Source organism: Scleropages formosus, chromosome 12, assembly GCF_900964775.1.
Source record: "Scleropages formosus chromosome 12, fSclFor1.1, whole genome shotgun sequence".
Lineage (NCBI taxonomy): Eukaryota > Metazoa > Chordata > Actinopteri > Osteoglossiformes > Osteoglossidae > Scleropages > Scleropages formosus.
Window position 1 is genome coordinate 8119430 of NC_041817.1, and position 26887 is coordinate 8146316.

At 41.9% G+C, this 26887-nt stretch overlaps 1 protein-coding gene across 2 annotated transcripts; it reads left to right on the forward strand.

Moving 5' to 3' along the window:
- Positions 1 to 167: 167 nt before the first annotated feature.
- Positions 168 to 17937, forward strand: elmod3 (ELMO/CED-12 domain containing 3). 2 transcript variants are annotated; one of them, XM_018762433.2, is made up of 12 exons: positions 168 to 236; positions 1244 to 2255; positions 8659 to 8733; positions 8928 to 8997; positions 9546 to 9608; positions 9845 to 9933; positions 12220 to 12343; positions 12495 to 12617; positions 12739 to 12869; positions 12995 to 13071; positions 13296 to 13423; positions 13615 to 17937. In XM_018762433.2, the coding sequence occupies exons 2-12, from the start codon at positions 2220 to 2222 to the stop codon at positions 13851 to 13853; spliced, it is 1155 nt and encodes a 384-aa protein (XP_018617949.1). In that variant the 5' UTR covers positions 168 to 236; positions 1244 to 2219; the 3' UTR covers positions 13854 to 17937. The 2 variants fall into 2 exon arrangements, with proteins under 2 accessions (XP_018617949.1, XP_029112920.1); XM_029257087.1 differs by having other exon boundaries at positions 232 to 279.
- The last annotated feature ends 8950 nt before the right edge of the window (positions 17938 to 26887 follow it).

A 26887-nucleotide genomic window follows, 5' to 3' on the forward strand; every position in this document is an offset into this window, starting at 1 on the left:
TATTTAGAACTAAAATTCCCTTACGATGCAAACTAGGTCAGATTTGGAGTAGCTTGAGTTACACCTCAATTACAGGTGATCATAAATTAACTTAAAAAATATCACAAACGTAAAAGCAGTTCCGGCAAGAAAGCCGGACGTTTTGACTTGTAAAACTACAGTTCCCAGCAAGCTCCGGGAATGACAGCACCGCTGGAGGGGGAAGGGAGGCAGAGATTGGAGGGAGAGAGACTGAGGTAAGCGAAAAGCTGAGGTTTTCATTTGGAAATAAGAACTGCAGTAAGTAAAATAACTGGCCTGAGGAAAAATTTTAATTTATGAAAATATGTATAACATGTTCTGTTGAAAAATAGTAAACTGTCTTTGCTAATAGCTCAGAGGCATGGGCTAGCTAGGCAGACGAGAGTAGCGCAAAATGCGTTCGCAACGGTTCTGTGTTTAAAATCATGTTCAGCTGCTCACCCCAAAAAAACAATGTCCTCGCCGTCGTTCCAGTTTATTTTGATCTTAAGTGGTAACTGCATTTTTGAAATTGGCAGATTCCCGTTTGACAAGCTAACGGACTCAGCTGAGGCTGAGCTGGCGAACAACTTGAGTGCAAAAATACCTGAAGAACCGTACGACTAGTAAAGTAACTACGACTGTTTCAGGCAAACTGAGGAGTGAATTACCAACATGTCAGTATTGATTGTCACTGTGATAAACTTTCAATGTACTTAGAGGATAATAGTGACATTGATTGATTGTTATACATCCCGGGCTCTACAATGATCACAGCGACCTCCTTACCCAGTTCTCTGGTTCCCTGCTTAAGCTAATTTATATTGTGTTTTTTTTTTTTTTTTTTTTTTTTTTTGTAAACAGTAAACTAGAAGCATTTGAATTGCCAAAGAAATAGGCTCTGATTGTTGCTAGGTGTAGGGGAAAAAGCTGTCTGTGATTGGGATGATTTGTATTTAATGTGCCTTCTTAGAGTGAATAATCATGAATATGAGTAATGAATTATTCCACCTCTGTCATCGAGAAGCGTGCAGGACCGACTAAAATCTCCTGTAAGTCGATCTGTGTTTACCAGGCAGGTATGAGCCAGCTGCAGACGACATCCATGTTAAAACATTTTGGCCAGGCACTGTTACCGCTGCTCTGAATTTGGTGATGTATCTCCTTGTTACCATGGAAATGTGTTTCTCCCAAGTCTGAATGCTGCATGTTTTAGTGAATGATCTCTCTCTCTCCACCTCAGAGCTCATTAGAGGCCGGCTTTACCTGGACCCCCTCCCTGGCACGGCTACCACCTGCCGATAGGCCTTTTTTTTTTTGCACTTGCTGTTGTAAGAGGAGAACGGTTGGTAAAGAACAATTTACGTGCGAGGACTGGGAAGCTGCAAGTGGCCCGTATCCTGGAAGGGATTTTTCGGCTGTGCACCATGTAAAAATAAAGACTTATTTTTTTCTCCACGTCCTCCGTGGTTGACTTAAGGTGTTGCTGCCATGGCACATAAACATTTGCTTTTGAGGAGGATGGGAAAGGACCGGGAACACTGAAGCATGATGATCGTGTCCATTGTAACCGGGCTCTGCTGCAGCTGAACAAGAGTGGCAGAATTCTGTGTGGGGGGGGGGGGCAAGCAGTCCTGAAGGTTCCAGAACGATGATCCCACGTGATAAGGAAGCACGCAGTCCAGCTATGTGTCCCAGTTTGGCCTCATACTTCCACTCGTAATGAAAATCTGTAGCACAGACAACAATTTTTGGAGGAAAGGCTGAAAGAAGGGTCACGTTCCCGGTTACTTTTATCATTGATGTCCTCTTCCAATGTAACCGAAGATATATTCACATAAGGAAGCGGATGTCTTTGTGCATCACCGTGGCTCTCATGATCGAAGCCATTGGGTCACGGCTACAACTCCGAAGGGTTGAAGGAAAGTGCAGTAAGTTGGTGACCCTTGCTCTGACTCCCTGCTAGGCTCTGTGGCATCTTGTCTTGCAGTACCCAAAAGGGCTGTGCTGAAACGGCACTCCGCTGCCTGATCCTTTGAAATTGCATCATAACTCTCATAGTGCTCTGACAGGCCAAAACAGACTGTAAGCGGAGGTACTGCAGAAGCCGGACAAGTTTTACAAACCTTCCGCTCTCACCATGTGTGGCCTCACGTGTTTAGTGGGCTCTCTCGGGAGAGTCGGACTGTAGGAAACCGTCACCGTTAAGCACTTAGGTCATGGAAGGAAACCACTGTGTCACAGCATATGCAGAGGTAGGTGCTTAAAATATTTGTGCATGAATATTAAGCCCTTTAATGAATTTTTTCTCTTGTGATAGAACCTTAAATGGAAAAATTGTTGTGCAAATGTGAATGGATGCTCTCATTGGGACCATATCATGTTCGGGTATCTGGCATAAAGTCAGTACATTTTGGCCTGTGTCACCTTATAAAGCAACACATAGCAAACTGCTTGCTGCATTACTTATTCTCTCTGGGAAGAAAACATTCCAGTCCAGCTCCATCCTCACACCTGTTCCAGTCTTTCCTCAAAAGAGTAAAGAGTTTACCCACTGCTTAGCAGTCATGTTTTCTTCTACTTTGAATTTGTGCTAGACTGCAAGGTGATAGACCAGTAGTACTCTGCCAGTGGCGGGTATTTACGATCCACTTAAGCACCTAAAACATCTGCTGTAGAATACTTTATAATAATAATTTTTCTGCCACAATGTTTTCTAATTCTGAGAATATTTTTAAAATTGCACACCCCTTAAAACCTTTTAACGTGGGTGTGAAGTGTATTGCACCTGCAATGTCAATGAAAAGTATGTGTTCGGGTCCTCCATGGACTCCACGGTGTGGTATATTTTTGCAGTGTTGCTACACCCCCCGTACAGTCAGTGGTCATCTGAAGGCTTTGAATGGTTTATCAAAACACAGAGATATTCAGTCATAAATATATGATTGTTTTCTTGCTGTGCTAATCATTGTGAATGATTATAATGCTAATCATTTACTGTATCTATAAATGCAGATGCAAATAATCTTGGATAAAGATTTAAACCACAACAGATGAAAACAGGTTTGAAGATGTCACTGCAATATTGTAGTCTGTGCTGTACTAGTTTTTTAATATTTAAGTGTAATAAAGCAAAGTTTTTTTTTTTTTTTTTTTTTTAAACAGGGGGAGCATTTTTTATAGATATTAGTCAATATTTAAGACACTACAAATAGCAGCACTTTTGTATCATTTGCACTGTCATGTAAAAACGCTTTTAATTACAGTACAGCTCAGGAAAACTAGCTGAAAGAGTGGAGTTGTATTAGTTAAGGAACTGAATTAACTTCTAAAACAGGTACAGGTAGTCTTCTGCATGCAACTTTCAACAACTGGCCCATTAAACATACCATATATTATTTTCGAGTCCCGGTGTTTGGTTGCACTGTCCAACGACTGCTTTGTTCTTGTTTGGGTTTCAATCAGTGTTTGGGTATCTAGCTGTGATTGTATTTTGTTGGCAGAACTTTTTTGTTTGTGATTCCCTTCAATTTATGTTTTACTTAAAATGGTTATCAAGCAAAAAAGTAAGTTTTATGGTTCTGCTGAAAAGACAATAGATTTAGAAATTAAAGTGAAAATAATAATGTATGAAAATATTGTACTGTATATTATTCTATTAGTGTTATTTTAACACATAATGCATGGAATTAGTGGAGAAAATATGACAAAGCCCTACTATACAATTTAGCATTCATACATGTTAATTGTTAATCTTATTGTTCATGTAATGCAGTTTAAGGGAATCCAAGATTTACAACAAAGTCAACATGGCTGTCAGAAAGGAACCCTGCTGTAAATCGAGGACCACCTGTATGTCTACCATTTTTGCATTCTGTCCATTGACACTACTTGTCATTTCCACTAAAGCAGTTCAGGTTAATCTCCTTGGGCACGTTACAAAAAGAAGGCCCTGCTCCTCCCATGTGTCGCCACCTTTTGGTCACAAGTCCAGTTTTTTTAACCTCTGTATCACCTGGCACACAAAGTAAGTGAAATTCCTTGCCACCTTCAGATGAACTCCCCTAATCCTTTTAGGAATAATCCATTTGCAAATAATCCTTACCAGGGAACAAGAGGAGAGATTTGCCTTTGTGAGTTGATCTAATTAATTGGAGAGAGAGTGAGGAAGTTCAGGTGTTCTAAGGCCCATCACTTCATCCATTGATGGGAGATGACCAGGACTACATCCATTTGAAGTTTATTGCTTTTTGCGTAGTTTTAGGTACATATGGTTTTCTGCATTCTTGTTTCAGGAATCTACCTTTACCACACAGTTTTTTAATTGTGGTACGCTTGAGCAAGGTACCTACCCTGAAATGCTTGAGTAAAAATTACATCCATTCTATAAGTGGCTATATAATTGTAAGTATCTTAACACTGCAAGTTGCTTTGAAGATAAGTCAGAGATAAATAATGATGAAATAATCCTATTGAATGTACTGTTTTAGTTGTCATTTAGATTTACCACAGTCAGTGGTTGAGATTGTTCTCCTTCTGTATAAGAAAACAAAGTATATACACGAGTTGGTTTTGTGATGGAAGGAATGTGACCATATTTGTAACATGTATGAGTCTGTTAAATACCCAGGTTTCCTGAATTTATGTATTTTCTTTTCATTGTGATTCTACAGATGTTTTTTAATCAAAAGAAATTATTAATAGTCTTTATGAGGGCTTATTCTGAGTTTGCTCTCATTGTGTTCTCCTGAGCATTCCATGGGGTAGGATTTTGTGCCAATGGCCAGTAAAGACCAGGTACTGGGAACCTCTACTGTAATTACACAAGGCTAGTATTGCTTGACTTCTGTTTCCTTGTGACTCCTACTAATTCATTTCCCTTTAAACTTTAATCTCCTTTGCCCTTTTTGATGTGGTCTCATCTCAAGACATTTGGTGTAATTACTCCCCTTGTAAATCCAGATTGTGCAGTAGATGGGCAATTGTGCTAGTCTGGTAGATATTCTCTGCATTCATCTCCAGTGTCCTGACATTGCTTAGATCTATAATAATTGTAATATTAAGGTAGTCCTTACTACTAAAATTACTATACAACTTCCTCTGAAACTTAAGCTCTAAGTGACATCCGACCCCTTTTTATTATTAGGCTGTAATGGTGTGCCAGTTGACTGTAGAAAGGCAAAGCTAAGCTGAATCCTTCCAAGTTGAGCTAATTTTAAGTTTATTGAACACTATGATACTGTAGCAATAAATTATATAAATGTTCAGTTTTTCCTCATGAATTGTACAACAATTTCACCAAGAAAAAATATGGAGCTATCTGCATCAGATGTATAGTACTGTACACTGGCTTCTCAACATAAAAACTAATTCCAAAAATAATTCCAAAATTGCTTTTCTTACAAAGTCCGTACAAGTAAGAACGACATAATACAGGTGTCCCTCCATTTGCTCAGAGTGAAGTTCTCTAAAAACCTCAGATAAAGGTGTTACAGACCAAAAAACATTCTGCAAACCTTTCATCCATTCATTATAAATAACTATCGTCTTGCTAGGTCGCAACGATTCATAGCCAGTCCTGGTAGCGTAGGGTGTGAGCCAGGGTACGCTCTTGACTGCCTGTCAATCCAGATTTTCTTTTACAGACTTCAGATTAAGTCAAAATTAATGTTTATTTAAAATGATTGCAAAGTAAAAATTTATGTAATCACCACAACCTCCTATTCAATACAAGTTGCTGACCAATTCATCACGTAAGCATGGCCAAAGACTACCTGCCTCATCTCAGTAAAAGCAGAATGGTACAGATGTCTCTTGATGTATTTACAGGTCAGAGTCTGTCAAATTTTTAGATATAGCTATAAAGAGTTTTCATTTGAACATTTTTATGAACCTCAAATGACAAATTAAAACTAATGTAAAATGACAAACACTTTCTATCCACAAACTCCTATTCAATGCTGATTGTTTACTGATTCATTGCATAAACAAGTGCAATGTTTATTATCTTGTTATAGATGACCAACACTCGGGAATATAAAAACTAGGAACGATAAACACTAGAAGTGCATTGAATTAAGTTAGTCCCATGTTCCTGTTCAGTTTGGTCTGGTTTTACTGACACTTACCAGCTGAGTGCAGGAATGCAGATTGTTTTCACTCCACAACAGATAGAAGTTTTTAAGTAAGACTGGTGAAAAAAATGCAGTTCAAAATAAATAGATTGGAAAATGTTTGTATTTCTGAATGTTATAACGCAAGGTGCTGGTGTATACACTTTCTACAGTAACCTTCTAGAGATGGGAAACTCATGTTGTACAGCACTTAAATATATGTTGTGCTTCTTGTGCATTTGCTTGTCTGATTTGGTATCATTTAAACTTCTGTTATGCTGCCTTCTCTCTGCTTTATTTGTATTGCATTCCACTCACATTTAAATTTTGAATTTTTAATGTACCGCAGCACTTTCAGCTAAGATCATGGTTTATCAGGCCCTCAGTGCTAATGTAAACCTTCTGCAGAATTGCTTATTGTTCTCCTTGCATCCTAGTGTTTCTTGTAAATCTGTTTCCCGTGGCTTGTATTTGTCTCCCAGTTAGCTGTAGGCAACATTTAGTTTGGGATACACTGAACTGGTTGTTGTTGTTGGCCAGTTTGTGCCGAAATCTGGCACTGTTGTGCCTCACTCCATGGGAAAGATATTTTGCTCACTTCCTACCTTGTGGAGATGATGATCTTGGCTATTTCAAGCAAGAGCTTTCGGAGGTTCCTCATTACAAGCACTGGAATCACAATACTGATAGTTTTGTCAAAAGGAGAACTTTTTCTAGTTTATTCTCAAACAGTTTTGGCTGATATGTAATATGGGGTTAAAAATGGGTATCTGTCAGTGTTAAGTACTCGTCACGTTTGTGCTCCAGGGCTAAACCTTCTGCTTTTTAGTTTATTCAAATAACTGCTTTGTAGTTGCTTCTCTAATGAACTATAAGGGTGAGCAATTTTTAATATGAAAGATGATGACTTTTATCGTATACATAGACAGCTGGTGGCGTTGTGGTTGGAGCTGCTGCCTTTGGACCCAAAGGTCGCAGGTTCGAGCATCATCTCTAGTTGTAGTGCCCTTGACCAAGGTACTTACTCTAACCTGCTTTAGTAAAATTACCCAGCTGTATGAATGGGTAAATAACTCTAAGTAGCTTAACACTGTTAGTCACTTTGGAAAAAAGCATCAGCTAAATGAATACATGTAAATAGAGTGCAGGATGGTACTCTGATAGTCAGCGTTATTTTTGTTTTTTTCCTGATCTAAGCCTTTAATGGCTGCATTTATCAGTCTTTTGCACTAGGTCTTATTTCCCAAGGAATACAGCCTCGTGTAATAATTTAGAAGTGAAATGAAAATTCCAACTGTAATGTCAAAGAAGTAAAATTATTTATGATTTTTGAATCTTTTCAGGGAAAAAAAAAAAAAAACAGAGGTTCATTTGATAAATAGTGATGCGCAACAGAGGCATGGCAGGATACGGCCTCTTTGTAGCGGCACTTTTCGCTGGCCTGTGCTTGATTTCATAGTATCCCCTGGGGAGAAGTGAGCTGCATTTCCTCTCTATTGCGGGTCCAGGCTGGTGGTGATGTCATCCCTCGGCCGTCCTGTCTCAGGCACTGCAGCACCTTCCCTCCCATCGTTCCCTGTACCTTATTCTTTGATTTACGTGTCGCTCATTGGTCCTTTATAGACACGACAAGAAAAAATCACTTTGCTTTAATATTAGTGAAGCATGAAGGTTTACTCTGTGTACTTTGCTGCCAAACTCATTAAATTATTAAAAGTTCACCTATGAAAAATTTACTTCATTTTATTTTTGTTTTACTTTCTTGTTTTTCTTCCCTCTCATCAAACTGAGAAGCTGACTTTCTCATTTTTGGTGGATCTACTTCTGTTTCTCTAGATCATAAACATTCCATAAGCAGTTCTTACTTTATTGTATCGCCATAAGAAATATTCAGACTTCTATTTTTTTTTTACCACTCCTCAAATTTCTTAGTTTAGTTCACACATATATGTTATTAATACATTCTATTTACGCAATCCTTAGACGTAATCATGCCTCTACATGACCAACATTGGGTTGTTAGCATGTCCAGGGCTTGGTTGTGGGTTTTTCTCCAACTAATTTAGTTATTTCTCCTGTTCATCAGTGTTCTACATGGTCTGAGATGTCCTGTAGTTTTCTTAAATCATCTGTTGTCTGATGATCCTGATGATATCATTGACTTTTTTATCAGTTCCACTAACAAAGAAATTGTTAATGGTGTGTCTGTGTCTGGCCATTCAGAATCAGAAAGCGTTGGGTCTTAAATGTGGACCAGGCCAAAAAGTACAAGCAAATTAATTACCCCACAGGCTGTAGAGATTAATTTCCTTTGGTTGATTTGTGAACCAAGCATTTTGTTTATTTGATTTTATCCTTTGGCTCTCCAGAGAATCCTCTTCATGTTTTTCTGTATCTTACAACCCTGACCCAGTTTTACGAGACAAAGTTGGATAAGGGTTTGGGAGGAGCCATGGTCGTTACCCATTTACTCAAGAGACACCACACTGGGAGAAGGGCTGTAAGCGGCATGCCAGTTATGTGATCTTTTTCTTCATTTTTGCAGAGAGTGAATGGACTGATCCCAGAAGGCGGTGGCAAAGAATGTGTGAATGGCAACGCAGCTCTCAAGTCTCTGCCGGTGAGCTAGTGAAAAAGTGTGGTATGACAGCACCAGGACCCAGTACTACCAGAGCTCACCACTTCCACGCTTGTGTTCTCAGCTTACCGCAATGGAGGGCTGAAGATACTTTAATGTCACTTAATGCAGCTCGCAATAATGTCACTTAAAGGTTAATGCCAGCTTTTGGTCTGAATGGAATTACTTGTTTATAGATTTGGAGTCTGAAGCAGAATGGGCTCCTGCAGTCTCTGGCAGCAGGGGGTGAGAAACAGAAAACTGAAGGTGAGCTTGTCCTCTCTTTCTCTCTCTGTCACTCACCCCCCTCAAAACCTTTATTTTAGCCGGGAGAACACAACTTTGTCCAATTGGTAGAGAAGAATGCACTTGCTACATTCTAGTTACACTTTTTAGGACCATATAATTTAAGATTCATTTAAAGACAATCCAGTGTTGATATTAATGTTGGACCAAGTGTTTTGTTTCATTATTGGGCGAGACAGACATAGACAGAAAGACCCATACAAATCGTGTTTTGGAATTACAGTTACAAAGGTAGGCCTGTGGGAGTCGTATTAAATTGAACGGAGATTCAGCACTAAAATATGAGAGCCTCTAAATCAATATGAAACGGTTTGGAATAGGCTGAATAGTTGATTCCCGAAACACTGACAGCACATATCAAAGCTGTGTGCCTTGGGTACCTTTAGATGTTACTAGTAAGAACTCCATCAGAGAACTGGGGTGTGGAGAGCAAGAAAATAATCGCAGACCCCACACTGGTTGTAGCGAGTGCACCGTGACTCCCTCCACATTCATCTGTATCATTGCAGAAGAGAGCGCTGAAGTCCGGCAGGCACGTGAGGAGTGGGAAGCATTGGAGAGCATCCAGCCTGGTGAGTTCCCTTTATGTTGGCCCTCACAACGTCAGAACGTTTGTCAACTGAGAATGTAATGTTTCCGTGATTATTAATAGTACACATATTGTTGTGGGTTTTGTGCATGGTGCTGTGTATGGTATCATTGGCATGTGCATTAATGTGTACAGATTTATCCGTGTAGAGTTCTGCTAGTGATGTGGAGGGTCAAATGCTTTTCTAAATGCTTTTCTTAATGCTCCTCATTGCTGCAGTTCTTCCCGAGGATCTCACTCCAACACCACTAATCTCTTTCAATGAGGCCCTGCAGCACTTCCAGACCACAGACCTGTCGGAGGTCCTGGTATGTTCCAGACTTTGTGCTTCTTCGGTAAACCACTACAGAATCATTAATGACCAGGGATGGATACCAAGAAGTGATACTTTAAGCTCTGCTACCGCTGTTGGTACCAGATGATGTGGCAAACTTTATTACTGTTTATCAGAATACACTGCTGTCATAAAGCAATTAAGCATGCAGTAATTTTTAAATTAGTCCTAAATTATTAGGTGAATGCTTCCAAATATGTGTAAGGTTCGGTTTGCCTTCTGTTCATCGATGCAGCAGTTTGATCAAGCCCCCTATCCCCTTTTTATCACACTACTCACAAAATCAAGCTGACCTCAGGGATGCACAGTAAGGCAAAACTTCACGTAGCATGTTTTCTGTGTGAAGTGTTATCTAGTGCGGCTAAGAAAACAATGACATGAGAGAGTGGGAAATGTATGGATTCGTTATGAAATGAAAGTTCCAAAGTATAAGAGAACTATTTGGGAAAACAGCAATAGTTTTTAAATCCAAAATCATTGCAGGTGAAGGAGAAAACATTTCAGCTGTTCACTTAGTGACTTTGATAGGATTCCTGAATGTGGATGTTCAGATTAAGACAGCATGTAAATGAATACCTCTTAAGTTTTATTTTGGTAGATCCATATGGCTTAATGAAGCAAAATGACTATTGAGATACCACCAGCAGTGAATTGAACAATACAGCAGAGGTTTTTTAGAGCAAAATTTGACTGAATTATTTGAATATGAACGGACTTAATTTTGTTATAAAATGGCAGGTGTAACAATATTGGTACAACTTGACTAGCACTGTAGGATTCATCAAAGGCCTAGGAACGTGATGCCAGTACAAGATAAGCTTGACTAAGACACACTTAGTATGTTTACAAACTGCATATTTTGTATGGCGGCTCACTACCTCATCTATTTTGCATTATGCATTTTACTAATTAATTTCAGTAGCTAATATATATATATATATTATATATGTGTGTCTAAGGAATAAACCACAGCACTGTGCAATTATTACAGATTTACAGTGAGAAAGTAATTCCCTCCCAATGCAAACAAGTGGATTCCAGTCCTCTACTGTTGGTGGTGGTTTTTCTAATTCATTTTATTTTCTAGTTGTGGACAAATTTAATGTTTTGTATTACATTTACATTTATTCATTTAGCAGACATTTTTCTCCAAAGCAACGTGCATCCAGGGAATACAGTTTGATTTTTAAGTAAAGTTAGTTTCTTTCCACTATATGCACCAGTCCTCATCACACGAGGAGCTGCATAAACATCAGAATAGACAAATCCTGATCACCTTTCTACAGCTTTTTTTTCCGGAGATACGCAAACATTTACGTACAATACGGGAGTTTCGTCTGTGTAAAGGCTGATTCGGACATGATCATGAAGTTATGGTGCATGAACATTTACACCATACATGAGCTTAAGAGATCATGGGCGAAGTGAGTCTGGAAGAGGTGAGTTTTCAGACCCTTTTTAAATGTGGACAGAGATTCAGCAGTTCTGAGTGAGAGGGGGAGGTCGTTCCACCACAACGGAGCCAGAACTGAGAACCTCCGTGCTCAACCGTTTGTGCGCGGGGTCACCAAGCGAGCAGAAGTAGATGAGCGAAGCAGTCTGGTTGGGGTGTAGCACTTGATCAAGCCTTGTAAATAGCTGGGAGCAGTTCTACTGATGCATTTGTTGGCAGTAACCAGGGTCTTAAATTTGATCCAAGCAGCTATAGGAAGCCAGTGCAAAGAAACGAGTAGGAGAGATACATACGAACACTTCAGCAAGTCAAACACAACTCGTGCAGCAGCATTCTGTATCAAGCTGTAGAGGTTAGGTGGCAGTAGTGGGAAGGCCACACAAGAGAGAGTTGTAGTAGTCCAGATGGGATATCACCATGGCCTAAATATTAAATGTATTAAATGTGTATAGTTTCATTATGCACACATCCATGTGAAGCAAATGAATGGCTGGTTAGATACTACTGCTAGTAATGATTCATTGAAGTCAAATTAAACTGATGTTTTTCTTTTATTGTGAAATATAACACTGAAAATGAAAAGTTATGATATCACAAATGTGTTTTTGACTAAATGTTTATTTATGACTATATAATTGTTTTTGGCAATGATATAGAAATGGTGAGGCAGATGTTGAGACATAAATTATTTTTAGTGATAATATCAGTAAAATATGAGCAGCATGCATCCCTAATGAGAACACAGCGCAGTAAGTCAGGAATCACTCATCAGTGTCAGCCATACATTGCGTTCTTCCATTCTTGCAGAAGAATATCCAGCCCACTCTGCACAGGACTGGCTGGGCCGCCATCACGCACTTTTTGTTCGGGCCACCCCGGCTGCACCGGGAGCTGACTGAGGAGAGGAACTTGGTGTTTGCAATTGCTCAATGTGAGTATTTCACGGCCACGTCTTCCTCTGCTCTTCGAAGTGCTGCCACTGCCTGTTGTAGTCTTCCCTCAACCCCGGTGATGCTGAGGCCCTGTTTGACCCCTGGCTGTAGCACCGCACGGTCTCACTGCTCTTAACGTTAACTTTGCAGGCCCGTTGGACAACAGCCAGAAGGTTCATATACGCGTCTTGCAGACCATCTACAAGAGGCTCACGGGCAGCCGGGTTGACTGTCCTCGCTATGGGCCGCACTGGGAAACAGTGGGTTTCCAGGGTGAGAGCTGCTGGTGATATAAGCTGGGGTTGTGCATGTGTCTCCTCATTTTCTACATTGTAGTTGCTAGTCCCTAGTTGCTACTCGCGCATCTTCTTAACTGCGTGTGCGTACAATGCAGGCACAGACCCTGCTACGGACCTGAGAGGAACTGGCTTCCTGGGACTGATGCACACCTTGTACCTTGTGATGGACCCAGAGACACTGCCTCTGGCCAGGGACATCTACAAGCTTTCCCAGCATCCCACTCAGGTAAGTCAGTGCCCAAATTACAGAGCAAGTCTCAGATTCTCCATACCCTGTGCCACCTTTTTTGGACCTGCAGACTTGAGCACAACCTAAAAGACTTGGTTACCTGTTGCATTTTTCCATTTCAGAACTTTCCTTTTATTGTGATGTCCATCAACATAACACGCATTGCACTCCACGCCCTTCGGGAAGAGGTTCTGACCAAGTGAGTCCACATGCCACTTACTTTGGCAAATTTATGAAAAACATACTTTTTATTTCTAATACCCAACCTCTTTAAATTAATAGTTCTTGCTGAACCATTTGCTTTTGCTCATCTCACCTTATGTACATGCAAACGGTTTTTATAACCATGTGATTAACTCACCCGTACCTCTGTTGAATGTCCAGACACTGAATTCTGCCCTCCTCCTATCTGATTTTGGTCAGGGAGTGTAACCGACGGCAACAGGTGGTTGGTGTGCTAAATGAGTTCTACGTAGCCGCTTTTCTGCAGCTCTTCCTCGTGTGGAAGACTCAGCAGAAGACCATCTCAGACTCAGGCTTTGTGCTCAAAGGTATTGTTTTTTTTTGGTTTGTAGCTGTTGAAAATAAGCTGGTATAGAATAAATATAATTCTTTACAGATAGTGGCCACATGCATTCGTGTGTGATTTTAAAGCTAATCCAGTTGGAAAGTTTTGCAGAAACTGGTGAATTTCTGTGATGTTGGCTTACACTTTAGTTGTATCCTCTGTTTTGCCATGCAGAAGTGGAGACCTTTGCCAAAAAGAACCCCAAGCAGATCCTGAAACGTCTGGAGGGCTTCCTTAAAGAGAGACGTACTGTGAGTGGGGCAGCTGTGTCACCTGAGAGCCCGTCTCATCACACCTCTCCTGAAGAAGGAAGGCTTTCTCTCGGGCATTCAGGAACAAGGGGCAAGGAGATGAACTTCACTGGAGTGTGTGAGCTGCCGCCAGAGATGGAGGGTGAGGCTAGGCTGATCTGACAAAGACGAGGACACTTTGCCCGTGACAACCTGAGCGTCCCAAGTGGAGAGTGCCCCCAAGCAGAAGACCAGGAACAGTTAGCTAAACTGTAAGTTTACTCTCCATCTGTGTCATGGAGCTGATCTTGAATCTGGAGTTTTTGGGGCACTGTCCACTTCTACTTTTGCTCTAAGCCTCCGTCTCAAAGCTGATAATCTCAACTGGTCCAGATTTTGAATTCAGTTCCCTCAGAACATCGCTTGTTACTGGATGTCACACTCCTCAGTACATTACTGTCCAGTCATATCTGTCTCATCTATAGTTCCGTCTAATCGCAACCAGTCAGTGTACTGCTGTCCAGTGAAACCCCTCAAACCACACTGCTGTTCAATCAGATCCCTTCTACTACGCTGCCATAGTCATGTCCTTCTTTCTAACCACAAACGCACCTTCAACGTGCATAAATTGAAGGCATATTTAAGCAGTTTTTTTTTTTTTTTTTTTTTTTTTTTTTTTTTAAAACTAGTCACTAGTTATATAACAAGATTGCCCGAAATATGGAGCCATCGTTTTCTTGTCATGATGATAGGCCAGAAATCAAATTTACATGATACATTGCCTTTTTTCCTCACATTTTTCAAAAAGAAAAGTTGACACTGTAATGTACTTCCACTGTGGAAAAAGGAGAATAGTCTGCAACACTGTTTCAGTGCCTGAAATCAGAGTTTAAATCTCTTTCATGGTTGGCTGAGAGATCATTAATGTCATACATAAGTGGTCACCTCAGGCAAAAATTTCAAATACTAAGGAATGTTTTACAGTGGCTTACAGTCATGAGAAAAGCATTAATATGAAGATGAACTCTCAATGTTCCTGTTGCTCCTTAGACATGAACTGGAAATTCGTGCTGGTTGCAGTCTAAGGATTCAGTGTGGAGGTGGCGGGTCATTTGGTGTTGAGTGTAATCTCAGAATGGGTGGCTTGTCTTCGCTTATGTTTTGCCACAGTGATTTGACCTCTGTATGTTGTGCAAGGAAATAAGACCTGGTGCTTTCGCGGGGTCTTGGAGAAGCGGTAGGAGGGTATCGGGAGGGTGTGTGGCGCCTGAAACCTGCTGTCTGCAAGTTAACAACTGGGTGTGACCAAAGCACATTCATCTGAGAAGGTTAGAGACGGCTTCTGAGCACAAACAGCCTGTCCCTAAGGCAAATAAGTCCTCCTTTGGGACTGCTGTCATGTACGTAGGCTGGACTTGTCTCTTGTTAGTGCTGCTGTCTTCCTTAGCTTACTTAAGTCCAGCAGGTTTATTGCTGCCGTTCATGGTGTGAAGCAAGGTAAACATTAAAAGTGTGGCACAGCAAGCAGAGCCAGAGTGGAAATTTGTGGTCAAAGTTCTAAGTCAAACCAAGAAGCCCAGGCATTTTATTCCTTTTGTTCAGGAAGTGTCCCGTTTCCTGTTTAGACAAAGTCCCTGGACCAGTCTCAGGCTGATCGGATGACTCAGTCCTGCGGCTTTCTGGGAAATAGAGTACTTTTGAGGGTAGAAACCATTTTCTGTAACTTTCTTCCCTCTTTTACTGTTGATTTATTTTGATTTTTTAGCCTTTTTAGCCTAAATTTCTTTTGTCTCACAGTTGTAGTCAAAGCTCCCAAGTTTGGGGGATAAATTTTTGAAAACTTGAAATTCTTTTTGTCTTTTGAGAAAGGCCATTTTGCACACTAAATAAGTAAGTGGTATGTCGAAGGTTACCATTCTAGAAACAAATCTGAACTTTTGTTACCTAGAATTTCCCAAGTGAAATATGCTATGACATTCACTGTTTGTTTTGGTTCAACTGAGCAGGTCAAAGTAGTTTGTTAAAATGTACATTTGACTCTTAAGTCAGAGTAACGTTACTCTTTTTTACATAATTCTGTGAATTACACTATTTATTCTCATACTGCGAAGGTGGCTCACTATAATCTGAGTTGATATGTAAGGTGGACTTTTTGAAAACATTCCAATCATGGGGATGTCTCCCATTCTGTGACCAATGAAGGATTATGAGTAAATACCAAGAAAGTGGCATTTATGTTGACTGAAATAGAAACATTTTGAAAATTACGGAGGAGGGGGACATGTGGTGCCTTCCAAGGCTTTGCGAAGAGTCAAGGAGCAATGGGTTAGATATGAACTTTAGGTATCAGAAAACAAAAAAAAAAACAAAACAAAAAACTAATAATGAGCTTCAAATGAGATAGCTTGTGTTATGAAACAAAAATGCATACAGCAGTCTGTTCTTTATATTACTGCAAGTGAAGTTATATAGTTAAGGTACTTCATTGCTAGAGTCCAGTACACTTTTACGGTCTTCTCTCGTAAGCAGCAGTCACTTCTCAGTAGCATGTCAGGTAGCGCTAGAACTGTAGCACCTAATATTGTTGTTTTGTTTCTCGTGAAGTTTGTTATACGATCGAAACGGTCACGTTTACTCGGTTACAAAGTCTTATTGTAAACGTACAGCTTGCAGTGCAGTTCATCTGGTAATTTCCCTTTCCTCATGTAACACATTTAGCACCACAATCGGCAACAGCTATAGCCAATACAATTGCATTAACAGGTCACTTCTTAGGCTGTCCGCTGTCCGGTGATTTGTGATTCATAGTAATAATTATAAATTAGCGCTGACATGATGGAGAAATGCTAACATGCAGGATTACTCTTGTGATGGGCACAAATGAGAGTTTTAGCCCAGGAAGTGAGCTTGCACGTTGCACGAAGGATGCAGGAGCACAGGTCTCTGAAGCCGGAGCACGCTACCCTGGTGGTAGAACCTGATCCGTTTGTTTGTCGCACAACCCCATTAGTGTGATTAAAATGAGCTGTAAATATTGATCACCACCTAGCCCGTGGGCTCTGTTTGTATCGAGGTGTCTGCTAACTGCTCCCCGCTCCTTTGGCAGATTCTGAAAGGACACGGTTCCGTTGTTGTATGCCTCGAGGTGACATGTTTTAACGTGACAAGCAGGGCGACACGTACCAGCGGTGAGGAACGTGGGCAGCGCCGGACTGTTGGTCGAGGAACGAGCTGCCTTGAAGAGAGGATCGTTTGCAAACTAGGAGCCCTGATCAAAATAGGAACTTCGGCTCCATACGCTGTATATTGAAAGAACCCTTCGGGTTGTGGGGTCAGTGCCGGGGTTCGGATTAGTTAGAAACGTGGAAGCTTGTAAATAGAGAATAAATACTGATTGTAAAAGTATGAATGTTTCCCGGGCATTATATTGAAGTACATTGCTTACCTCAGAATTAAGCCAAATCTCTCTCTTCCTCTACATTAGTTGAGAAAGGCAGTGAATAAGTAGGTTCTGCATACTACTGCATTATAGCACGACTTAACGTATCTCTGTTAGTCTGTTATGTATCTTGGATATGTCATGTGTATTCCACACAAGCTATATTTTTTGAGGAAAACAACATATAAGAGACACATCTTTGCTATGTATATCTGTTTCATTTAAGCCATGCTGGAAATACAGAAAATAAGCTCATGTTGGTGAGTCTGAGTCTGAGGATTCTTGCCTTGTTTGCTTGCTTGGATGATTGATCTGACTTTTTTACTGAGATGAGGAATTCTCAGACAATCTGAGTCAGGGCTGAACTTGTAAGGCACAATAAATGGGTTGTGTAATGTTTGTTTCAACTAAAAAGATGGAAATGTAGCATTCGCAATGTCTAATAAAAACAGACCTTCGGCTTCAACTCGATCGCTGCAAATTTTTGTATCAGACAAAAATGAAAGGCATTTTTCTAGTTCATTTGTTATTCTGTATGTACCAAATATCTGGGACTTTGGTGTAGCCGTCTCAATTTCTGCCTGCTAAATTAAAACAATAAGTTGTTTTCCTAAATCTCTGGAATTTCTTTAAGGTTGTTCTGCTGTTTATGTCCCTAAGAAGTATTTTGTGTATGGATGGTAGAGCCCTATTTTGTAATGAAAGTTATTTCAGAATATATGCAGTTGTACAGTAATGCATTATATGGAGAAACATAAATAAATTCTGTTTAAAAATCAGTCTTGTGTATAAATTGGTATTTGTGATTTACTGTTATTTCTCTGTCTCCCCCCCCCCCCAAAAAAAAGAAAATACTTTCACCAGTCTGTCAAAAACATTCTGAAAGAAGAGTACAGTTAAAGCTGCTTATTCTGCAGCCATTGGTTGTGATATTCCGACTTTGATCTAATTTAGTTTTCCGCAATGTGGCCAGATTTCTGTCTTAAAGAGTGCAGTAAAACCCAGGTGACGCATCTGGCAACAGCCCCCGACAAACCGAACACGCCGACAGCATCGTTTTCAATTTGGCTTCGGCGTGACCGCTGCTTTGATGCTACGTAAAGTTGTATTTCGGTTATATTTAAAGGCTGAAACGATTGTACTTTAAAGTAGCTAACAAATGATAAAATCCAGTCCTTGTAAAACAGCTAAGTTGTGTAGTACACCCAGTATAAAGTATAAAAATAAGCAGAGAGAGTTTTTATGGTGAAGTCTTCTTTGTTTCTTTAGCTAAGGGCAAACTTGTTAGCTTTGCTTTTCAATTGCAATGCGTTCTCTTGCGTAATTTCGGAAAAAAAATGGTGTCGATGGGTGTGCTTTTGAAACGCTAGCGTTGGGTGAGCAACGAACCTCTCGACGCCTCCGCACGCAAGCCTTGGAGGCTCCGATAGCCTCGGCCCGCTCCGTCTAACACGTCTCGTTGCGCGGAGCATCTCTTTCTCTGGACCTTCCTCAGCGATTTCTTCGGTCTGTGCCGCCAGCTATGTGTCATTAATTAGCTGGTGATTCTTGCCAGGCCTCGAAGAATGGCTTTGCCAAAATTGTTGTGTTTTGTGAAAGTTTCTCTCCGTGGTCCTCCAGGGCAGCAGGCCTCTCTGGTTTCTAGCTGGCTGTACAGTGAGTGCGTTTCCTAGGTCGCCTGATTGCTCCGACATTGTGCTGACCGATATCGGTGGACTTCCAGCCACATCACCGTTGCTCACACCCAAGCCATACAGTTAATCATAACAAAAGATCATGCATCTTTTAGTGCCAAAAGTGTCTCCAGAATATTTTCAGACATTGTATGCGCCCCTGAAACGTATCCCCACACTGTTAAAAGCAGTGCTTTTACTATGAATGATCATTTATGGCGTTTTTACTATTAAAGCATGATACCCAGCAGTAGTTTCGAAATAAAAACACACTTTTAAAATTGGAATGTTTTTCAGGTCCTATATTCCAGTTCAGCGTTTTTTGTTTTGCTGTTTCTGGTTAATACACCACGAAGCGTGTTTATTTTCTGTAACGTCATTTAAACAGCTCGACACTTCTTGGGCCTGTTTATAAATGGAGCACATTTGAGTTGCAGGAGCGCTGCAGTGCTGCGCAGGTGAAGGGTTTCAGGAGAGAAGAAGCACACAGACAACGAGCTTTCTCTGCGCCGTGTCGATGAAGGATCTCGGCCATCGTGAAAGATGACGGAAATCCCAGCATCCACCCTGAGACACACAGCTGCTCCTCGCCTTTGACTCAGTAGCACGAAATTATTTACATTTAAATGCGAACCTGCTGTCCTGGCCCAGGGAAACTCCCCGCCACGTGGTTGAGGCTCTCCATCTGAGCTCAGCAGAAGGAAACCCCTGCTTGAATCGCCTGGGGCTTCCAGGAACGTTTGAATCAGCTCTGGCTTTGACTGGCGTTAACTCCGTGAGATCCGGTCTGCTCGTTGCCGGCGCGGTGGGCAGAATGGAGCGAGATCTACAAAGAGGAGCATGGTGAATCGGCATATATGCTATACAAGTGCTTAAATAAATTAATTGTATTAAATGGAAATGTAATTGATTCGGTGCAGTGGGTTCGAGGGCAATTTGGAGCATTGCACCTCTGTGGTCAGTGATCATATCAGTTCCTGCAGACCACGTCATTCGCGTTTTTAGAGCTGTGGGCATGATAGCAGGGTGAGTAGTGTGTTCCGCTGGTCTATGAATAAGTGACTCGTTGTAAGTGGTGTATCTAGCAGTGTAAGTCACCTTGGTGAATAAGGTGTGCGGGTTGATAACACTCCATGGAGTTCATTGGGAGCTGCTTTGTAGAAAAGCGTCTGCTAAATGACGTAACGTACATGAAACTAACTTACAGGGTTCACCGTGGTACCGGGAATGATCGAGCACCTCTCCTCGCAGGCCTCCTGAACGTCTCGGCTTCCTCTCCTCCACACGTGACCCTTTGTGTTGAAGTTTCCCTGAAGACCGACCGACCTCCACCAGTGCAGAGCTGTATCGGACATCCAGCTTTGTTAGGAACCCAGCTGTTGGGGTGGCTGACTCTGCGTTTCCGTAGAAAGAGCTTCATAAGACGAAACAAATACGTTTTTACTAGAGAGAGTATGAGTTGGTCAGTAATAAAGTGCTGCTTCACACTCCTATTACAGATTTACGCTCATATAATAAGAAGCAGAAGCAATCAGCTTGGTGGTCACATAAAATGCGACAGCAGTCCAAGACTGTTTAAAACCACACTTTCAAAGTTGTCTATATTTTACACTGAATTTATCTTTACTGTTTTATCCTCATGTTTTTGCACCGTTGCACCGCCGGCTGTGACGGGAGCTGTGCTGACCACTGCGTTCATTTCCTGCAGTCTATGCGTGTAGTCGCAGTCTCTCTGTCCTGGCCTGCGGATGATGTGAGCTACCAGGGCCTGGCCTTCTTGGCGCTGCCCTTCCCTCTGACTTCTCACAAGCTTAGCATGTGCAGACAGGGAGCTCTCTCACACACACACACGCATACAATCAATCTCCATAACTCAGGATCGGCGTCTCTTGCTGTGGCTTGTTGTATCGCACACAGTACGGGCAGAAAGGCCCAGAAAGAATGCCCGAAACATGGTACGTGGCATGTTATCATTTTATACATTACTGAGCGTGACTCATATACTATACACATCCTTGGCTTATGCATTCACGGAAGAATGAAATACTGCTTTGATTTATTTGACATTTCCTGCGATGTCACCCTTTATTTCCCCTCATACATCGTGTATTTACTTTGATAATTATATTAAAGGGAAAATGCCCTAGGGTGAACCATTTGTTGGATGCAGTTCAAGTATCCATTTGTTCAAAAAGGAATGTGTGATTTTTTTAAATTACAAGTAGACAAGCAGCTTAAAATGCAACTTGTGCAGGTGAACTTCTTGACCTGTTACTGCAGCATATGTCTCTGGTACCGGTTATGCTTGCTGAGTGTTTAGATATTATGAATTTACTTCCTCGTTTGCATTGGTGAGCTACGGGTTGGGACCTCCGTTCGAATCCAGCTTAGTCTGCGCGGAGTTTGCGCGTTTGCCTCGTGTTCCTGTGCATTCCACCGGGTGCTCTGGTTTCCTCCCACAGTCCAAAGACAGGTGTTTCGAGTGAAGTGGTGACTAAATAGTAGTGTGTCCACGAACGCGTTCTACGTAACCCTACTGTGTAGATGGGCGAATGACTATACGTAGTTTAGTGTGTCTAGCACTGCCAGTTACCTTGGGTAAAGGTGTCAGCTAAATAGTACAGAAAAATCACTGTACATCACTCTGGGGAAAAATTATTTGTTGTGCAAATACATATACTGAATAGTGTCATTCTCCTGACTGAACCCATTCTTTTTTACCTTATTATACCTTAGGTATCTTATACATACCTGTGGGTAGAGCTGCTGCCTTCAGATCTGAAGGTTGCAGGTTTGAATCCCACCTATGGCTGTAGTACCATTGAACAAGGTACTTACCTTAAAAGCTTAACACAGTGAGTTGGAAATGTGAGCTAATGAATAAACATGTTGTGATATGTTGTTAGTAAGAAATACCCATGGAAAAGCAGAGAACTGACAGGGTGGTAAGACATACAGAGCACTGCTGGAATGAAGGCAGGAGGGCGTCAACTGCAAGCGCTCGGTGCAAGAGAGCAGGCCAAAACAGCCCCACTAGTTCCAAGCTGCCCTGTGAGCTCAGGAAGCTTTTCTCTTTCCTCAGGACACTGATCTCCTTTCTCCCCACATCCATTCACACATGCAAACATTTTTGTGACAGAAGCACTGCGTGATATTTCTTGGCTCGGAACGCATACTGATCGTCTCCCAAGACACACATAAGATTTGCATTGTGAGTTCAAGCATTAATAAAATTCATTCCAAATTACACATTTTTCTTCAGCATCAGAAAACTATCGTATTAAACGGAGGACGATAAAGGTTCCAGTTTCACGCATGTAAGGCTCATTCCAAGTTATGTATAAATATTTCTAATGTTATTACTTCTCTGTTTTAGATCTGGAGTGAAGCATCTGCACCGAGACTTGGAATAGTTTTCCCTCTGGTATTCGGACGAGTCACATGTTTAAAAATGTAGCCCGAATGTTTTCACATGTGGGGCAGCAGTGTGGCACCTCACAGCTCTTGGACCAAAGCTTGGTTCTCTCCGTGATCGTGTGGGTGTCCTCTGGGCGCTCTGGTTTCCTACCACAGTCCAAAGACCTTTTGGTGAGCTGCATTGGGCAGCAGATTGTCTTGTGTGTGTGTGTGTGTGTGTGTGTGTGTGCGCCTGCATATTTTGTCAAGTTTACATGGGCTCTTTGACAACGGTTTCAATAATATTCATAACTTCAAATGATTCTTACAGAAATGGTTTCCTTTTTCCTCTACTTTGTTTTGCTTTGTTTTGTTTCGAGTTTTGCTGTTTATGTGTTTTTCTGTTGATTCGCCTGTGCTTAATATGTTCTCCTCTTTAGTTATAAATCCGCCGGGCCAACAGCACGGCTGCTATTTCATTGTGCTGTTTTTCATGTTTCGCTCTTTGCGTTTCATTAGTCTGTCTCTTAAAACAACGTCTGCGTCTTTTGATGGGCGCGTCACTTATTTGTGGCGTTTTTTTTTTTTTGCACATTGCACTTAGTGGATAAACCACTTTTTATTATTTGATTTTTCCCAGATTTCTCTCAGTCAGACATTTGTATTTCCATGTAAAGCTCTGCTCTCCACAGAGGCAGGTTTGTCACTTCCTAACGCGACAGTTTTTGTGGTGAATTTGGCCAAAGCTGTGCCTGTGCCGACCTCTGTCTTTGTTTGTGTAGATTTCCTCCTACAAACTCAAAGAAATCCGGTCCAAGTGAACTGACCGCTGACCACCGTGCTTAGTGTACAAGTAAATATGCTTATTTTACGGATCTGGGTCGTTGTGAGCCACGGTTCATGTGGCATTATTTACAACAGATGGAAGTGTTTTAGAATAATATTCCATCAAAGATTAACAGTGAAAAAAGCAATGCCACTGTATGGATGTGGCGCTCTTTTTCTTTACATTAGCGTTACATTTACATATTTAGCAGATGCTTTTCTCCAAAACACCTTCCGATGAACTCTATGTAGTGTTACCAGCCCACACACCTTACTCACCGTGGTGACTTACACTGCTAGATACACTACTTACGCTGGGTCACTCATCCATACATCAGTGGAACACACTCTCTCTCTCACTCATACACTATGGGTGAACCTGAACCATGTCTTTGGAGTGTGGGAGGAAACCAGAGCACCCCGAGGTAACCCACACAGATACAGGGAGAACATGCAAACTCCACACAGACAGAGGGGGGAATGAACCCACATCCTCTCGCTCCACCCAGGCGCCATGAGACAGCAGCGCTACTCGCTCTGACCGGATTGCGGATGTACGGTATGCAGCGCCAACAATTAAAGAATGATCACCAGCCTACGATTGCACCAAGCTAGTGCTCAGGGAAAGGAAACGCAGCGACTGGCCGATTAGACAGATACGTGTGTGCGGAACTGGGCTCCCGTTGTGCTCTGTCCGCAGGCCAGCAGCAGCAGACTTAGACGCGTCAGGGTGTGAATTTAGAGCCCCCCAAATGCAGCCATAGGTTCTATACAGTACTTACGTACGGTGCTGCTTGAAAGTATGTGAACGCTGTAGGGGTGGGCATTATTCTTGTATAAAATATCAAAACAAACGTATAAAATGAATGAATGATTACGATCGACACACCTGATTCTACTTACCTACTTGGTTTACCCAATTTAACTTGCTGTTCGGTTATTTTTGTACCTGCGCTGCTTCCGTGTTTCTACCCCACACACGATTTCCTCTAAAGCGACATATGGAACTGGTCAATACACACCTGTTCCGTCACATGAGAAAGACTGATTCTCATGTAATAACAATTTGGTGCTGAAACTAAGGGACACGAGGAGTTCGCATGCTTTCAAACAGCAGCACTACGTGTAAGTGTACGAAAAAGGATCACAGATTCACTGCACTCAGTATGTGCGTAGCATTATTTTTCTACTTTAGTATGTCGTGTAACTATCTGAAGTTTGCCACCGTGGTGATGCAAACGAAAGGTGAATGCAAATATGAATGAAAACTGTACCGAACAATTAAAGGAATATAAAAGTAACGTCTGCAATCAAACTTTTTCCATGTATCGGTGTAAAGATTTTTTTTTTTTTTTTTTTTTTAAACAAGCAGGATTTTAAATATTTAAATAGCCTCCATCCTGTTGAAGTTAGTGTTGATGTTGTGGAGAGCTTTTAAAGCTAGAAACCCTGCAGCGGTCAGAAGGTTTTCATTATTCTCTTTCTCTGCCTTTCTCCGTCTCGACGTTTTTCTCTCTTCTCTCTTGCCGTCGCTCTCCGAGCAGACGTCAGGCTACGCTGCTACGCTGCTCCGCTCCTCCATCAGTCTGTAGCCGTGCTCCTCTATAAACGGCTTACCGTCCAGGCTCCGCTACGGCACAACACACCTGGGATGAAGGCCAGAAACTGTTTAAGAATCAGTAGGAGAAACACTCCAAATCCTTATTGCAAGCGGGTACATGAATGCTTCCATGTGCACCTGGGGATCCTTCTGGTACCAAACTGCTCCCGGCTCCCTCTTCCCCCCACACCTCAGCACGGCTCACGTGGCGGCATCTGTGTGACGTGCGCACTCTACCGATCTGCATGTATTCTTTCCGTTAGGATGACATCACCCACCTGGCTGCATTCAAGGCTACGCCTTTTCCACAGCAGAGGCGTGGAGTGTGCTGTCTCGGGAGGTAGTTAACAGCGACACATTTTACCAGCCAAAAAGCAGGTCTAGTAGCCTTGAACAAAACATCTTCAGTCCTGGATCATGTTTACCTCTTGTCCTGTACGCTATGTAATCACTAAATCGTGATGAGCAATTTGCCTTTTTCCTCTTGTTTATGGACACACAGCAAAATTGTAAACTTGATACTGAAGACCAGGACTGATCACGCAGCTTCTCCATCGGTCGGAAGCGGACGGGACGCAGGCGCCCATCGTGATGCCCTGCGAGAGGTGGCCTTGAGTCGGTCGATATAGCCACAGCCGACACTTCCACCCGGCCTTCAAAACAGCATGAACTGCTGTTTCACATGCTGTTCTGTTCCATCATATGTATGGGATTTGCTCTTTTCATGACAGCTACAGTATATATGAAACAATTAAAACTGCTGCTGAACCCCGTGACATTTATTTAGCTCACACTTTTCTCCAAATCCTGGGCCTTTGGAGCGCAAGGCCGCAGCTCTACCCATTACTCCACCTGCCACCCTATTATTACTGTTTACTACTGTATAAACACTTGTAGGGGGATCCTGCACTGTGGCCAAAATTGCTGTTACAAGAGCACATTGTTCCTGGGAGTTACAGCATGTCTATGGGTGCACACCTGCTCTAGAGCATTTCCACAGCCGCCTAACTGTTTCCCGTTTGCCTCGCGCCTTAGCTGGCGAGCAGAGCGGAATCGAACGCCGCCCGCAGTTGGTGATCCGAAGCCACGGCACCTGGCTCCTCTTAAAAAATACGTGACTTAAACATCACCGTTCGAGTGCTTTGAAGCAGATTTATTTCGGTTCAGTTCATTTTTGTGCTGTTTAAAAATGCAGAGATGCAGAAAAAATACCAGCCCGGTTAAAAACAATTGTAGGAAACAAAAAAAAAAAAGAAAAAAAAAACCCGTAGGCATGGATGGAGGGGAAAACACAACTACTAAGGCTGGGAGAAAACAACAGGTCCAAGATTAACTGACTCCCCACCTCATCTGTACACCCTAATACGGAAATGCTGGCATTTTGTGAGCAATTTCTATCCATTAAAGACACACAATGCACTTCAAGGGCCCTCAAACTGACAGTGATACCCCGATGGATAAAAACAGCCACTCAAACAGATATAATGTTGTAATATCTAGTCTCTACTAGCGTGGAAATTCAAGTAACTACCTGCTCTTTTAAGCATTGGCTTTTTCCTCCTAAATACCTGGGATGTCATCCATCTGCCCCCATCGCTGGAAGGGGAGAGCCAGGTGCAATCTCTGGATCTGAGTCAAAATTCTGGCCACACGCTTCCAATTCCTTTTAGATCATTAAGTATTACGGTAAAAAAAATGCCCCTGAAATACAAAATGTTAAATGAACTGTTGTGGTCGGGAGATGCAAGTAATGCGAACGCATTCGTTTCTTTGTATTCATATGACCGTACCTGTCACAAGACGCCAAAAGGGGTTTAATGAGTTCATATGCTGTTTGCAAAACCGTCATGCGGTTGAGGTGTTCGGTTGTTCGCCGAGCTTGGCTGCAAACGTTTCGTCGCCAAGTTCGGCGAACAACCGAACACCTCAACCATCTACCCGAGCTACGAAGACCACCAACATTTTCTACGATCCTCGCGTCGCACGGTGTATGTCCCAATGAGGAGGGTCATCGCGACAGGGATGGTATAGAATGACACTTGACGAAGCAGCAGCAGAAAAAAGCCGATCTTCCCGTAGACTCATTGCTGCGGTGAATTTGTGTGATGATAATGACTTTGCTGAACAGCAAGAGACGTAACACGCAATCGCTCATCTGCTTCTAATTAAGAACCTTCAGCGTGGAAAAGTGACTGCCCTCTCGTGTCTAGAGTCTACTTCCGAACCCCTGTCTAGTCCTTCGGGTTTGTTACGGCTCCTTATTTCCACCACAGTCGCCGAACCT